The sequence below is a fragment of the Trematomus bernacchii genome, unplaced genomic scaffold (genome assembly GCF_902827165.1).
Source record: "Trematomus bernacchii unplaced genomic scaffold, fTreBer1.1, whole genome shotgun sequence".
NCBI classification, from domain to species: Eukaryota; Metazoa; Chordata; class Actinopteri; order Perciformes; family Nototheniidae; genus Trematomus; species Trematomus bernacchii.
In genome coordinates, this window is record NW_022987582.1 from 6,416,527 (window position 1) to 6,433,671 (window position 17,145).

Genomic DNA, 17,145 nt, shown 5'->3' on the forward strand with positions numbered 1-17,145 from the left:
AGGGCCAATCCAAACTGATTTGGAAAACTCCTCACACAAGAAGCGAAGCATTGCTGATTGATGATGGGCTTTTGAACCCTAAGATCCACTTACATGTTTCTGTTTTCTCACCCTCCTTTCTTACCTGCCCTTCCCCATCTGACCTATTTCCCTTTTCTTCGTCCTTTTCCCTCTTGTTCTTATTTTCCTCCACTCTGCACTCATATTTTGTCTTCCACCGCCCTGCCAGCCCCTCCTCGCTCTCGCCTCCCTCTGTCCCCTCTGCTCCTTGTCCTGGGTCTCACTTCATGCCTGGCTAGCTGCTGTAATTCAAGTCTCGCCCAGTGTGATCATAGGACAGTCTAGAAACAGATGTGTCACTGGCAGATATCTGACAACACAAAACTTTACAGGCCAAGCCCTCTATCATTTGTCACCAGGTAGGGAAAAAAATCGATGGAGCAGGCGATGTGGTCTGAGGGTTTTGGTTTGGTTAGAAATGTGGAGACAGAGAAACCATACACACATATAAAACCAGACTCTTTTATAGGCGAGTTCCCCTATACCTGGCACCCTCTCAGACACACTCCTTAACACAAGAGGAGTGAGAGAAGAGAGCGTTAGAGGACACAGGGAGTTAAGAGGATTAATGACAGTGATTGTCCATTTAATTATGAAAAGGTCAGGTGGAGATGAGTAGATTAGTTATTTTTTGAGTAGAAGAGCAAGGCATAATGGACAATATGCTAAAATTGGCATTACATAGAAATAACCTTCCTTTGTGGGAAGACGATCAAGGGACTATGTTAAAAAATTATATTTGCACCCACATTAATGTTTATATTAAAAATGTGTGAACGCTTTCTACAGTTTGGAATAATTAGGAACCAGGAAGGACAGTTTTATATATCTTGTAAATGTTGCTGGATATTAATAATAATAAACAATTGATCATCTTTATAGAAGTCGAAACAGTTGTTAAGTTCCCGTTTCAGGAGTAGAAGTAGTAACACTTACTCTGGAGAGAAGCAGATCAATAGAAATATAATAAAAAAAGACAGTTTACTTGAGCCAATTGCTTTAGATTTATCCTTTAACCTTGCTAATAAAAAAACGGAGAATGTTTTTTTGTTTTTTCGATAACTTGAGTGTTTATTGAGGGTCTTGAAAAACAATGAGGCATCATTAATTCACTGACAAACATGCATTGAAAACAGCCATGGCTGCTTTGTCGTTGTTGAAACCTTTTAAAGCTGTCTAGACATATTTGATTGACTGATTAAGTCCATTAGCAAGTGACGTGCACACTGCCAAAGGTTCATATCATTTAAACCTTTTGACATTTCCATCTTTGTCTCATCTTTTAGTGTTCAGGTGTAATGGAAACACATCAAACATTGTGTGCTTCCTGGCATATTTTACATGCTGATAGCAAATCCGCCTGAATCTAGTTTCAGGAGCTTCTAGGTCACTTATTGTCACGTTAAAATAATTATGGGATGGAAATTGATTTTAATAATGCCGGTGGAAGAATTGTTTTATAATTAATACCTATATACTATTTTTAGCAAAGGTCACCGGCAATATCCCCCATGCTCGAGGTGGGGAAGAGGATTTCTTCAGACTTTTAATGAAGATACCTGTGCTTCCAATACGTTTGGTTTGCCAACAACTTATTCCTCTGTTCAAAATGTTGCATCAGATGGGTGTGGAGGGAGTCTAGGCACCGCATAAAGGACCAAACTAGTGTTTTTTTCACTTGTATTGGTACTATGAACATATATTATAGCATTGCTTTACTGTTTGATGTTTCTATTGTGTTATTGCCTCAATGCAGCTATCTGTTAACAATCATTTTACCACAAGATGAAAGAAAAAGAGACTTGAAAAAATAGCTTGGCAGCTTTTATTTTTTTCAGCGTTGTAAAAGCTGTCAGAGACACTTATTTAAAGCAAATGACTATTTGTAAGAAGTATTTATACTGTAGGGTTTTGCAGAAAAGGCTCTGCTGTTTGAGGAAGCTCTTAAATAATCCGAGCAGCAACAAGGATTCTGCTGAAAGAGATAATCCTGTTTTAATAAACACACATGAGCATTAAATCAACAATATGACACATGAGGAGGAGGTTCGGGTGGAAGGAGCTGCGTCAGCAAGTAGTGCAGGCATGAAAGTAATCAGCAGAGTAACAGTGATAAGTGTCCGGTTTTAATTTCCTGCTGTATACCTGCATGAATATGATTGTACGTTATTAGCCACACAGCTGTGACTTAGCCAAGGAGTATATTGAAAACAGCTAATGCTAATCAGACAATACCATTTTTGCTTCAGTGCTTTGCTAACAGTATGCCTTATGAATGTAACTAAAGCAGACATTGTGTACTGTGATTGATTATCTAATTTAAGTTTCTCAAAGTTTTGGTTTTATAGAAATGAATGGACCTGGGTAGTTGAAATACATTCAAAGAAGATTTATACGGCAAACATTTTTAATTAAGTGGTTTTATATTTACTTTCATTATGAATACTTTCACGATTGTAAAACCAAAATGTTTCCTTTCGTTTTGCATCAGGTCGGGCCATCAAACATGTCAAGGATTCAATTTTCACCCCGGAGGGCGGAGCTAGAAGAGGCGTTCCTAAAGTCCTGGTTGTTCTCACTGACGGACGTTCACAAGACGATGTCAACAAAGTGTCCAAAGAGATGCAGATGGATGGTGAGTATCTTATAAACCAAACACAGACACAGACAAAAAAGCATTGATAGTTTTTAACCTAAAAATATTGAATGTCGATATACAGTATGGGATTCCTTGATATTGTCATACAAAATGAAGGACATATCCCCACTCCCCCTTTTAATTCCTTGGAAGCTTTACATACTGTATTTCTATTGTTGAAGGATATGACACTCTTTAACCGTAGGTTTGAAACCCATAACTCACAATATGTTACATGATTCCTTTTAATCCTTTCTAATGACTTTAAACCTGTAATGAATTCTCTTGTTTAACTCCATTCTCAGGCTATATCATCTTTGCCATTGGCTTTGCGGACGCGGACTACGGAGAGCTAGTGAATATTGCCAGCAAGCCCAGCGATAGACACGTCTTCTTTGTGGACGATTTGGATGCCGTGAAGAAAATAGAAGAGCAGCTCATTACTTTTGTCTGTGAGGCTGCTACCGCCAGTGAGTAAACTAACCTTGGATTTTAAACAGAGAGGGAGAGAGACCAGAAAAAACAAGAGTTCAGAAAAGAAGATTCATTCATAATTGAAAATGTTAAGGATGACCTAACAGACTCTTTTCTGTCTTTCAGCCTGTCCGTCTGTGTTGATGAGTGGTAACACAATGGCAGGTAAAAGAAACAAGGAACATAATACACTGTACTACAGCCACACAGGAAAAACAAGTTGGCAAAAAAAAAGCAAAATAAGATAATGATAATGACACATAATGAGGCTGCACTCCATGGTTAGCGTTAATGATTGTAATTACAGTGATCACATTGAGAATAAGGTAATGATGGTTTGCCTCCTGAAGGTTTCCGTATGATGGAGAAGTTCGGCCTGGTAGAGAAGGAGTACAGCACCATACCTGGAGTCTCTCTGGAGCCGGGCTCGTTCAACACCTTCCCTTGTTACAGACTACACCGAGACGCAATGGTGTCGCAGCCCACCAAGTGAGTAATGAAACACTGTAAATAGTACATGGTACATTTACTTCTGTTTTCAAAAGCATTCGTTAGATTGGATCCTAGACATTTGGTTTGGAAAGTTAACAAATTGTGCGTCATAGCCGTCTGTAAGAGTTTGATTTGCTGTGCTTGATCATGCCTCCATTTTTTCTCGCATCCATCTTTTGCAGTTGAACACACAGCAGATTTTATTAATGTATTTTTCTTCACACACCTCATAGATTAAACCTCTGAACCAAGGCTAACAGTAATCCCAAAGCAGCCAAGAAACTAATGATCAAATCACTTTTTTACATTTACAATATATTATAGCAGACAGAGTTGGAGTGGACGGGTTTGTTCATTTCAGTTCATTTGTTAAAGTTTAATTGAGATAAACATCACTTTTCAAAGAGACACCTGGAAAAAATATTCAATATCATAAAATAATTCATTGATAAACCACAAATATAAAGAATAGCTGCATGTTAAGTTGTCAAGTTGTTATCAAGTTGTAGCATTTATTTTATTAAATACAGTGCATGCACAAATGCAGTTGACTCCTATTAGGCCAAAAGCTTTTTACTGCATTTGTTCTTTAGATTTATTTGTATCCTTCCCTGCTGTTGTTTGCTAAGCGACACTCCCTTCCTCCCCTGGACACGGGGGGGGTGGTGAGTGTCAGCGGGACTCAAACACCAGAGGACTTTGAATCATCAGCCCTCATACACACAGGCTGCTGGAAGTATTTAACAGTCCTGCCAATGAAAATGTCCCAATTTAAAGAGTTTCCCTTTATCTTTGTTTGGATTATATTTTAGGATACAAGGGTTCAAGTCCAACTCATAACACCTTGGCTGTGTTATACTTTCTAGTCAATGCTCCCAATGCTAACAACCACAAAAAGTGATCTTGAAGATTGTAGAATTCAAGCCTGTTAAAATTAAGCAAGACTGTATTTCAATATGTAGTAGCTAGAAATGAATCATTTATCTGAGGAGTTGATCTAAATACACTGTATATGCCTATTTATCAAAACTTACACAAAATGCAGTTTTTACACATTTAATGCTTTGTGTGTGTTCCCTGACCAGAGCAACAGAGAAGCCTCTCACAGAATAAATTGAGGCAATGATTGATGGTCTGCTTTTCACATATGCAAATGCACCATGAATCGTATTGTATATCTCTTTGGGTTTCATTTAATTGTCATTGCCCACACAGGACACTTTTACAAACCCATTATTGTGTCTAGTCTGATTAGACCATGCCCGATCGGTACATTTCATTAAATGATTAAGGTGTTAAAGGTCATGTCTTCATGTTCCATTAAGATGTTGCCTTGTGCATATTAAATAGGTTTAAAATTTCAGATTCAGAACATGACCACCAATTATTAAGAGGCTTCAAAGCATTAAGAGACGCTGGAAAAAATTGTTTAAATATTGACTTAGCACTATACTACAGGGAAATATTGAAATATAAAACCAAAGCATACACAAACTTAATGGGAGCTTCAGATGTTCTTTCTCTGAAGTCTTTATTTTTCTCATGTTTTCATTTTGGAGCTTTTTTCTTGGTTTTCAACCAGCTTTAATTTTAGCTCCTTAGTCTGAGTCTTCATTCTGTGAAAAGTGCAATTGACGAGCCCTCTGAAAAGTTAAAGCTGAGATCATTTGAAACTAAAGTGCTCGAAGGCAGCTGCACAAGAAAAAACTCCGCTCTGAGATCAAAAAGACGCTGGCACAGGAAGACAGTTCCAGGCAGCCAAAAACACTCTGAGAGCGTTCACAAGAGCTGAAAAGAGACAACGGCACTTTGAAAATGACACCTTGTGGATACATTCCTTCAGGGCACAAGCTAAGCTCACTATCTAACCTGTGTGTGTGTGTGTGTGTGTGTGTGTGTGTGTGTGTGTGTGTGTGTGTGTGTGTGTGTGTGTGTGTGTGTGTGTGTGTGTGTGTGTGTGTGTGTGTGTGTGTGTGTGTGTGTGTGTGTGTGTGTGTGTGTGTGTGTGGTGTGTGTGTGTGTGTGTGTGTGTGTGTGTGTTGTGTTGTGTGTGTGTGTGTGTGTGTGTGTGTGTGTGTGTGTGATGTGTGTGTGTGTGTGTGTGTGCGTGCGTGCGTGCGTGCGTGCGTGCGTGCGTGCGTGCGTGCGTGCGTGCGTGCGTGCGTGCGTGCGTGCGTGCGTGCGTGCGTGCGTGCGTGCGTGCGTGCGTGCGTGCGTGCGTGATCGTGTGTGTGATCGTGTGTGTGTGTGCGTGTGTGATCGTGTGTGATCATGTGTGAACATGTGTGTTCTTTCACTTGTGTACCAGGTACCTTCACCCAGAAGGTTTACCCTCTGATTACACTATTTCTCTGATGCTCCGCCTACTTCCTGAGACCCCGCAGGAGCCCTTTGCATTGTGGGAAATCCTCAATAAGGAGAAGGAGCCATTAGTGGGATTAATCCTGGACAGTAAGTTTGAATCACTTGTGTTGCTTATCTTTATTTTGCATCATTAACATGGTAGATTGACAAATTCAAACACTAGCTGTGTGCTGAAGCTCCTGCAGTCCGGTTATCCCCAAATGATCTCTAAAAGTGCATAATGCAGTGCTTCTGGAGAGAAATCCCTACATGTTTTATTATGGATCATTTACCTTCAAATGAGCAATGCTCTCATCTAACTGTTGTATCCTCTATTTGTGGGTGGCCTCCCTTATTTGTCCTGTCTTGAATGGGACACACCGTTAGTCTGTGAAATCAGCAGGACCTCAGACCTAGAGGTGCCGATCCTTATTTGTGTTAGAGTTTGTAACTGGACCTCTGGAGCTCTATTCAAACAGACAGACTCAGAACTAGACAGGGTTGTTAAACGGGGTGTCAGGATTGATAGTGAACCAATGTGGCGTATTATTTACATGATGGGACGGAAATGTATGAGAGGGGGTCTATCGATCTCTGTTTCAGTGCAGCAGGCAGCGGTGCACCTACACATGCACCCTCTAAACACAACAATTCAGCGGATTAACAATCTCTGATCCGTAATTGGCACCTACTTGAACTTTCACTTTTGTCATATAAATCTTTCGATAAGCAAAACAAATTCCCCCAGGGACGGTAAAGGTTTCATTCATTCATCCATCAGAGTTCATTATAGAGCCAGTACTTTTAAAGCCATAGCTGATGGGATGCTGGGGTCAGAAGATTGACCATGGTGCAGTTTCTATCCAGCAGTGATAAGCCGTGTTACAGTTGACTGAACTCACTCCAGGCGTCAACCTTTTAGAGGTGTTTTGGACACTGTCTTAAAAAAGACCCAGGGCAGACCCCTGACCTGCTGCAGAGATTATATTACCAGCTGGAATGGATGATCGTTGGTTCCCTGAGAGATGCTGTAGGTGCTCTGCTTTCCCTGTTGACCCTTATATATCGAAGCTATATATCTATAGTATTTAAATAAATAAAAAATGTACCACCATTGTAAGTTCATTTTGTGTCATATACGGACTGATCTAAAACAACATAGATATCATTTAAATGTCCTCCATTATTAAAATAATGGAGACTATTTGATTTTCTTTACTTTCAATGGTAAAATAAATCTTCATTTTTATAGAAAACAGACACGCTGCACAGCAGCACAAATACTAATATTGATATAACAGTGTCCAGCATATAGAGTTCAGTATTGTAACACACCAGGTATTTATTTGAGTCTTATAGGAGGAGACAGAGACAATAGTGGGTACAAGGCAAGCTTCTGCTTGATGTGAACATCAACCTCTTCTACCTCCCTCACCACCTCTCTGTGCCTCCCCCACCCCCACAGACTCTGAAAAGACGCTGACGTTCTTCAACTATGACTACAAAGGAGACTTCCAGACTGTCGCCTTTGAAGGAACTGAAATCCAAAAAATCTTCCATGGCAGTTTCCACAAGGTACTCTTTAAATATATGTGTGGTAAAAAAACGACTTGAATGTAATATAATTTATTCTCAAAAGTGTAATGGCCCTAACACAGCGAGTGCCATTTTGCATACATATCAGGGTTTTGTCTCACATTTCAGGAAAAAACGTCATTACACTATTTAGGTGGTGCTGGTAGTTCCGAGGACAAATGTTGATCAGGAAGCTTTCTGACAAACTGCCGAGAAAGAGACAAAAGAAAAGAAGATAAAATGTATTGTGGTGTTTTTGAAGGGGAGGTTTTCCAGTGGCTCTCGGACTGGACTGTTTTTCTCTTGACCCGTCAACACCACTGTGTGTGTGTGTGTGTGTGTGTGTGTGTGTGTGTGTGTGTGTGTGTGTGTGTGTGTGTGTGTGTGTGTGTGTGTGTGTGGTGTGTGTGTGTGTGTGTGTGTGTGTGTGTGTGTGTGTGTGTGTGTGTGTGTGTGTGTGTGTGTGTGTGTGTGTGTGTGTGTGTGTGTGTGTGTGTGTGTGTGTGTGTGTGTGTGTGTGTGTGTGTGTGTGTGTGTGTGTGTGTGTGTGTGTGTGTGTGTGTGTTGATAGCTCTCCTCCCTCCTACTCTTAACTGATTTTCTAAACTAGTGGAGTGTACAGAGTGGGAGTGAAACTGCACATTTTAATGACCCTTTGAGACCCCTCTGTGGAAGTTCATGATGAAGTTATGGAGGGCATTTTTCATTATTTGGACATGTGTTTATTTAAAAAAACTAAGTTCACTTGATACATTCACAGTATAGACCAGGTTTTGATTGCCAAAGAAGTTAGTGCATTTACAGACATGCTGCGCAGACATCATTAAAGAAGGCAACACTCTGTGGCAGGTGTGATTTCCATGATTGTGTTATTACTTTTCACCTCCGAGTGGACCAACAGAGAAGATATTAGTTTGTCCTCCAAGCTGATTATCTGACAAAGACATTTCACATTTGCCTCAATCATTGGGCTTATATCCGAATATATTTATGTAAATGATGTTGTTTCAAATTAGTCAGACTGAAAGGAAATAGCAACATTTTAAAAGTCAATTTTCTGCTCACTTGAGACGAGAAAGTGTTTTCTGAAAAAATAAATAGGGACGCAAATGCCTCAGCTGAATAAATAATGACATTGTTTTGGCCTCAACAGGCCCAGTGAATGACAAATTCACTTTAGAAAAAAACTTGGCATGAAACATTAGGCAAACAAAAAACAGCAACTTGCCAAATAACAATATATTACTTTGTCCTAATTCTTTGAATTAGCAACACTACTGAGAATGTGTTTGTACTTTGACATGGCTGATTCAATTGGACATTTGAATGTATTGTTTAGTTACATTTGAACATTTTCAAACTTTTGCTTGACAAATGGATACAAAATGTAATAAAAACTAGGTATGTTTTTTATGTTGCTCTAAGCTGCTGTTGGGTAAATATATTGCTCCCGATGGATTTTTGCTAAAACAACCAGTCCACTAACTCTCAACTCTCATAATGTCAGGGAGGAGCTGTCCATCATTTTTCTCTGTCTGTTTCTCTTCTGTATTCTGTCTCTCTGTCGGAGAACATGACAATGTTGAGAGAGGGGACTGATGCAGGAGACTGCCTGACCAGAGGAAGTGTTGGTCTACACTTAGACAGGATGACAAGTGAATAAAAGGAGCGTACACGTGCGTGTGCATGTCTGTTTGTCAGTTATAAAGGGATTACCATATCAAGCACCTTGTGTGAAAGCAGGAATACCCAGCAGGATCTGTCACCGTCTAGCAAACACACACACACTGAGAGAAACACAGAAAACAGAAACAGGTGAAGGAGGGAGAGCAGAGGAAAGAATAGAGATGACAGTGAGCTGGAGATGCAAAGAGGAATACAGACAGGAAAATATAGAAACACAGGCAAGTAGACAAAGAAAGGAGAAGTGAAAGATATCTTCGGTATAAATCACAGATTGCTCACAGCTATTATATACTAATACAAGTGTATTAACACCCTGCCTGTATCTCCAAAAATGATTAAATGCCTCCCATTAAAATGTTTAAAGAGCACTTAAAGCTGTCCTCGGGTGCCGTAAAAAATGTACGCTAAGGACATATGCACCTTGCTTTTCTAGCTCACAATACCTCACAATATTTCTCAGTGTGAAATTCAAAATTCACAGCTAGTTAATTCGCCCATAAATGATTATTATGAAGCTGTTTCCATAAATGTTGGTTGCTTCTTGGAAAGGAGAAGAAGTGTTAATGGAGAAAGCAGCAACTATGAATGTGTTGTATACGTTGCACTGACAGATTTGGGTTGACTCAAACTGTGTTTGTTTTTAAAAGCAGAAAATGAGACGGTGTTATGTGACTGACAAAATCATACGGTGGTTGGATCTGTTTTCATGACGATTAACAGCTTAATGACGAATCCAGATAGATGCACACTCTGCAGAGAGGAATGTAAATCGTTTGTCTTCAGTAGTTTGGAGAAAATTGTCACAATGTTTACTTTAAAGCAGCTGTTTTCAAAGGGGGGCGCCAGAGAGCTTCAGGGGAGGCGCAGCGTGAGAAACATGCGAGCGGCAACATGGATCGATTTTTTGTGAAGTTACCTAAAGTGAGAGAGGAGACAGCGTCTGGCAGAAAACGTCACTTGCACACTTTTGGCTGTCTGTGGAGACCGAGTTCCCCCACCTCGCCAAAAAGGCTGTAAAAGTGCTCATTCCCTTCTCCTCCGCCTACCTGTGTGAGTGTGGGTTTTCCGCATTGACTTTGATCAAAAGCAAGAACCGGTCAAGCAGGGGCGGATCTACCTAAAAGTTGTGGCTCATCGGACATTTATGAGAGAAAATCCCTAATGTCCGAGTGCAAGTGAATGCAGCACAAGACGTGAGCCTTGTAACCCCTCCCCCGGCCCTTGCGCAAGCGAGGAAATGTGATTGGCGGCGATTTCATTTGAACGGGACGGCGCAAAACGAGAAGCATTCGGACCCAAGTAGAAGGAAGGAATGAGGTATTTGCGGTCGGGTCTACAATGACAGAGAAGAGACTGTCAAGTTTGGCTGCACTCAGCATTGAATCAAAACGCACTAAAGCTTTGGATCTTAATAAGTTTGTGAGGCGTTTTGCTGAACAAGATGGTAATTGCCGCATTCAGCTGTTATAGGCATGCCAACTTGATGCTCTGCTCACGGATGACTCGATGAGCATAAAAAACTGTTAAGATGATGACCTTACGTGTGTAAATATATTTTTTTCTTTGTGGGGGTCTGCCCCAAAAAAACAGTTTTAAGTCCTGAGAAAGTCAAATAAGACGGTGTGTAAAACTACACTGCCCAGCCAAAAAAAAGTAACCACTTTGATTTAACTAGGCCAGTAGGTAAGGACTTTCCACTGGATAATAATACCCCTGCATTATAGCAACAACAACAATAATAATAATAATAGCAATAATAATTGGGAGGGGGGGCGCGGCTGTTCTTATGTTCTCTGAGGGGAGGCTCACCTTCCCACACTTTGAAAAGCCCTGCTTTAAAGGATTTGAAAATGTATATCTGAGTTTGTGTGTAACCAGTTGCTTGCATACAATATATGTTTGTTGTTATAGGATAATAAAATACAATTAACCTATCCGATTTATCTTATTTAAGGCTTTAGGAGACTGATGACGTTGGAGAATTAGACATCAGCAAAACATTAATGGGCAAAAGAACGTGACAGCTTCCAAGTTTAAACATTGTCAAATGCTTCCACGTGTGATGAAACATCTGTTTATATTTCTACTCTTTACTTTTCCCCATATAACAACACATCTGTGCCTGAGGGGTCATCATTTCTAGCACATGTAGAAGAAGCTACATTTGGTTAAAAGAGCAGTTTCTGAATAAATAGTCTAAAGGTGTTCTCCATCTAATTGAAAGCAGTGTTTAAAGATTGATTGCTTGCAAAAATGGCTGACTAGAGAGGGCAGGAAATGAGGAAACACTCATGTTGTACGCACACAGGCAAAGAGAAGGTGCTTGCAGTCCTGCATGTAATGCTCAAACATACATGAATCAAAATATAAAAGCTTCACGATCACACACGAAAAGCACACTGCATGCGCACACGCACACATTCACACTCACATACATGCTTTCAAGCATGCATAAGCGAGCATGTGCACTTTTAAGTGCAGGTCAGAGAAAGCTGAGTCAGCAGAAATACTGATAGCCTCATCTACTCCAACCCACATTATCTCTCACAGCATGTTTAAAAACTGTCATAACTGTGTGTGTGTGTGTGTGTGTGTGTGTGTGTGTGTGTGTGTGTGTGTGTGTGTGTGTGTGTGTGTGTGTGTGTGTGTGTGTGTGTGTGTGTGTGTGTGTGTGTGTGTGTGTGTGTGTGTGTGTGTGTGTGGCCATTTCTACTGATCATAATTCCATTGTTGAGGTCTACTAGAATAGATTTACATTGATCAATGTTCCAAAATCACATTGGTTTCTCATACAGCATCTCTGTATAGTATGTGTATTCACTCTCTGTCTTACACGCCTTGTTGGACCTCCTGCCCCCCCCTCCCTGTGAGCCCACTGTGCTCTGATGTGTGTTTATGTGTTACAATGGCGTTTGTTAGCAACCAGAAAATGACACCAGTAATGACAAACAGATGAGAATGCTGCGTGGGGTCTGGGTGCCGTGTTGGTGGGACGTTGCGGGGCTCGCTGCTCCGCCCTTTGAGGCTCGAGTGTGAGCTGGATTACTGGTGTCGTTTCCTGGTTGCTGCGTGGGGTCTGCGAGACAGCGAGAGACCGCGGAACTCAGCCTGAGCACACACACGTGAGTGTGTGGCGAACTGTGAGTTGAGATCCACGGAGCCGCGGCTGAGAAAAGATAAGGCTGAGTGAGTGTGTGTGCCGGCGAAACATTTGGACCTGGGCATGGTCACGTCACTGTACCCAGGAAGAAAAAAATGGAAAAAGGAAAATCTCCAACGAGGCGTTCTGGGGCAGCATAGACAGGTCTTTTCTGTATTGGAGTTTTACTCGCTACAGGGTGTACTTTGAGGGTTTGTGACTTTGCAGACCGTTTACATGCAGAAAAAGCTACATAACATACAAGGGGACGGGTAATAACCGGAAAAGCATGACATGGGACCTTTAAAGTATGCCCCCTCTTTCATTCTCTTCTTTAACTCTCTTTTTCCCTCTCCTCTTCCTTCATATTTCATTGGTTGAATTAACAAAATGTTTGAACTTGGCTCTTTAATCTTTTTGAATCTGTCATCATTATGCTCACAAAAAACTTTAATTTAAATTTTCTCATGACTTTGAGTAATTGCGTTGAGATATAAATACCCCTGGAGCATAAAACTATTTCAAAAAGTCAAAGTTTTCTAAAATTCTACACAGAGAAAACCTTTATATTTTTCTTTGTCTTCTTTTGACACAAAATGAACACTAAAATAACAGCACAGATAAAGTTCAGTTGATAGTTCAGTGTTTAGCTTTCTATCAATGTACAATAGAGAGTTGCTATTCAATTTCTGAGCTATTACAAAGTCATATGACAAAGATAATGTATTAATTTGTTTAGAAAATAAAAAATAAAAGGTTATTTGTCTGACAGAGAGTCACAAATAAATGAGGCTTTACATTAGAGATAGAAACTGTTGATGTGTAAGGCAGCAGTAGGAAAAATACAAGGCTGTGTATTTCTGAGAGGCTAATTCATCTTGTGCTGGCAGAAGTATTAGCTTTGGATTCTGTAGTTTCCAGCCAGCCGCCAGGAGCAACATTGAGAAAAAAAACATTATGCTACTGATATTTTTTATATTTTAGCCTCGTTTTTCGTTTTTCACATTGTTCTTAAAGGTGGGGTAGGTAAGTTTGAGAAACCGGCTCGAGATACGCTTTTTGTTATATTCCATGGAATGCTCTTAACATCCCGATAGCAATGAATATCTTAAGTGCTTTGACAAAAAATCCATAAAAAAATGTCATCTGTGGAAGCCGTAATACTGTAAAAAGCACGACCAATCATTTCAGCCGGCCCGGCTAAAATAACTGGATGGCCTACCTGCCTGTCAGCACATCTGTGCACAAACTTATCTCGTGCCCTCATTGGTCATGTGCGCGTTCGTGTGTGTTGGAGGAGGGGCTCTGTAAGGAAGTGGCAGATTTTTTCCGGCTGTGTATTTTCAAATTCTAGCGCACTCGAGCTGGTTTCTCCAAAATTACCTACCCCACCTTTAACTGAAAGTCAGACACACACAGCTGAAACAGGCTAACTTTGTTTCCAAGTTCATAACGTTTTTCCATTGCAAAATAAAAATATTTTTTGAATTTAGCTGATTTGAATATTTTAAACACAGGCACAAACATAAAAATAATATTAATGTACAAAGAAGTCTCTGTTTTTTTTTATCTCAGATGTACAAAAACAACAGCAAAGCATCTTTATTACATTACAATAAGCTTTAAACTCACTGGTACTCACGCGTTGTTGCAGAAACCCGTTCTAAGTTGTAATGTGATTATACACTACGAACTAACTAACGCTATGACCGTGATAATGAGTGATGATTTCATATGCATGTTAACTTTCCCTGTACATTAAAGTATAAATATGTATGCCAACCTGTCGCAGTACAGCACGTCTCCAAAAAAACATTTTTGCTTAAAAAAACTGCTTCTTTTTTTTTATTTCTGCTGCTGCTTGACAGGTTTTGGGGATTTCATAAAGCAAAGTAATGGTTCAAATAGTCAATTTTCAAGAATAAACTTCCTCCAGACTGTAAATAAGCCTGAGTCACTGCTAGAGTAAAATGAAGGAGCCAGTTAGGGGTGCACACACACACACACACACACACACATACACACACACACACACACACACACACACACACACACACACACACACACACACACACACACACCACCTGCACCTCAGAGGATCTTCATATTCTTTTTACATCACACACACACACACACACACACACACACACACACACACACACACACACACACACACACACACACACACACACACCCAGTGAAGTGTGCAGATTGGAGGATGAGAACAGAAAGTCATTAGTGAGTGCCGTCAAAACGTCAGTCGAGGAATGGATACTGACACTTGAATATGAACTTTGTCTAACTGCCCTCCAGCTGCATCTTGTTGTGTGTCTGTGTCTTGAGGTTGTTGTTAACTTACAATGCATGCATCCCTTTTTTTTAGGGTGGAAAAGAGTGTTTGAAATCCGCCCTAAATGGCATAATATGGGGCTGCTAGTAGTACAGTTTATTACTACCCTTCACCAGGCTGCAGCCCTCTCTGCTCATTAACCATGTGAACTGTCGAATTTCACAGTTCAGGGCGCTGCCAGTGGTGTCCTCTAAGGAGGCAGTTTGAGCTCACAGCCACTCTAAGTGGACGGGACAATTTGTGTGCTCAGATGCTTTTAACCTCTGTTATAAGTATCCTAACAAGCATGAGGAAACCTATTGTCATTGCGATTAAGTGAAGAAGTGGTCTTGGCTGACCGCAGATGCAAGACCTGAGAAGAATGCTGCAGTTTAAATGGTTTTACAACTCTGTTCCATGGACTATATCTAATGAGTTTTATATCTATGACAATCATGATGGGTAATAAAGGCAAAACAAATCAAATCTTATGCATAATTGTTGTCTCTCTTTCATACAGCTCCATGTAACCATCAGCAAGACGTCTGTGAAGGTGGTGTTGGACTGTTCAGCGGTCGAGGAGAAACCAGTCAGTGCGGCTGGAAACATCACCACGGATGGAGTGGAGATACTTGGAAGGCTGGTTCGGTCCAGAGGCAGCCGGGACAACTCTGCTCCAGTCAGTATGATTTTCTTATAATGAATTGTTGTTTAGTGCACCCTCAATAAATGGTGTTTGTATACCTCTATGTTCATGGTCATTAAATGTTATAGGTATCGTCCATTCAGAAAGTACAAGAACTTGTAGATGTTGGCGTATTCAATACATATTCAAGCTAGGGCTGAATTTATTTAATAATCTGTTTTCACATAAATGCTTGCTTTTTCCTCCCACAGTAGCTCTATATTGTAAAACACAATGTTTAAGTGTCCCTTGTGCATAGTTTGCAACAATCTTTCAGCAAGGCAACCATTAATATCCCAAAAACATTTTAGTGAGTCACGAAGGAGTTCATTTTATTTTATACAAGTGAGCCTGTACAAAGTTCTTTACATATACTTTGTTAGCTGTGTTATACTCATTAAGTACCACAACCACTAACAACTTTTGGCATACGAAGGCAGGGGAGAAGGTGTGGAATCCTGTGCTTCTGGGAAAACTGAGTGCTGCTATTATTACATTTACACTTCTTACCTGCTGCAAAGAAAATTATCAGCTGGAGAAATGCAGCATGAAGTAGTTTTTATGTGGGAAAATAAAGAAAAGATGACATTTTCTTCACTTAGCACCAGATTGTCCTGTAATTGTTATGGATTTAAAGATATTTTGTGTCTGTCAAGTTTGTAAAGGTCTTTGCAGAAGGTAATTATTAGAAAATGAAAACAAAATGGTAGCTTTACCAGGCGCCAATTTATTCTCTTTTACCGTCTGTACTTTCAGTTGTTCAGAAGTGAAGTCTTCATTTGAATAAGTACTTGGTTTTAGGCTCCACAGAAGGGCCTGTGGGTGTTTAGGTGATGCATTGATTTAGAGGATTACAAAAGTGACTACATCAGCATGTATAAATAGTGAACTGTTCTCAAGATTTACAGCCAGCCTAGCAATTCTGTGAATCTGGGTTAAATCCCCCAGAATGATCACAGTAAGTCTATTTCTTTCAGGTCTCAATGTTAGTTCAGTGTGACTGACACTGCCCAGCTTTTAAGAGTCTAAGACCCCCTGTGGTGCCGTAATAGAAAAACTATCAACACAAGGATTAGACTGTATCACACAGGGCAGGAATTATAAACATTTGACTCAAATTTCCGTTCGTTGTCTTAGATTTGTCAAATATAAAGTTAATAGAGTTGAGGTAACAGAGTCCACTGGATGCTCTTAAACTTTTTGACTTCTGTACTTTTCTTAACTAATGCGGGCCATGTGAATATGAAACCCGACCGAAACAGGTCGAATTTTTCCATTGAGAAGCTTGCACTTAAAATAAATCATTACAATAAAGTCAAAGAGTAACTGCCCATATTGTAACTAGTAGAAAGAATCTGATCTCATGTGTTTGTGTTTGTATTTAACTTCCTATATAAAACAGTTCCAGGTTAGGTTGTGTCTGTGATATCTATCTGTCTAAAGTTTGTTATGGATTTTAGTTGAGTATTAAAATGTCCTGTTTTTGGATGGTTAGAAATGTTCACACATAAACTGCCTTTCTAATGGAAAGGAGGAGAACAGTTTTCTATGTCAGACGGCTGCCTTTTCAGTAGTGACAGGAAACTTTAAATCAGAGATCATGACTTAATTAATGTATAGCCTGCTTTATAGTTTAAGACTGGTGGGGCCTCCCGCACATTCATGTTACTTGTTGAAGATATCAGCCAGATGTCACATATCTCCCAGTTCTTTTCCGCTGCTCA

At 40.1% G+C, this 17,145-nt stretch overlaps 1 protein-coding gene across 1 annotated transcript in view; it reads left to right on the top strand.

Moving 5' to 3' along the window:
• col14a1a (collagen, type XIV, alpha 1a) overlaps positions 1-17,145 on the top strand; it is a 119,274-nt gene that overhangs the window by 73,498 nt on the left and 28,631 nt on the right. The window contains 7 exon segments of the mRNA XM_034128030.1: positions 2,552-2,695; positions 3,004-3,168; positions 3,299-3,337; positions 3,523-3,661; positions 5,973-6,115; positions 7,473-7,582; positions 15,257-15,415. Of these exon segments, the coding sequence (XP_033983921.1) occupies positions 2,552-2,695; positions 3,004-3,168; positions 3,299-3,337; positions 3,523-3,661; positions 5,973-6,115; positions 7,473-7,582; positions 15,257-15,415 (899 nt within the window).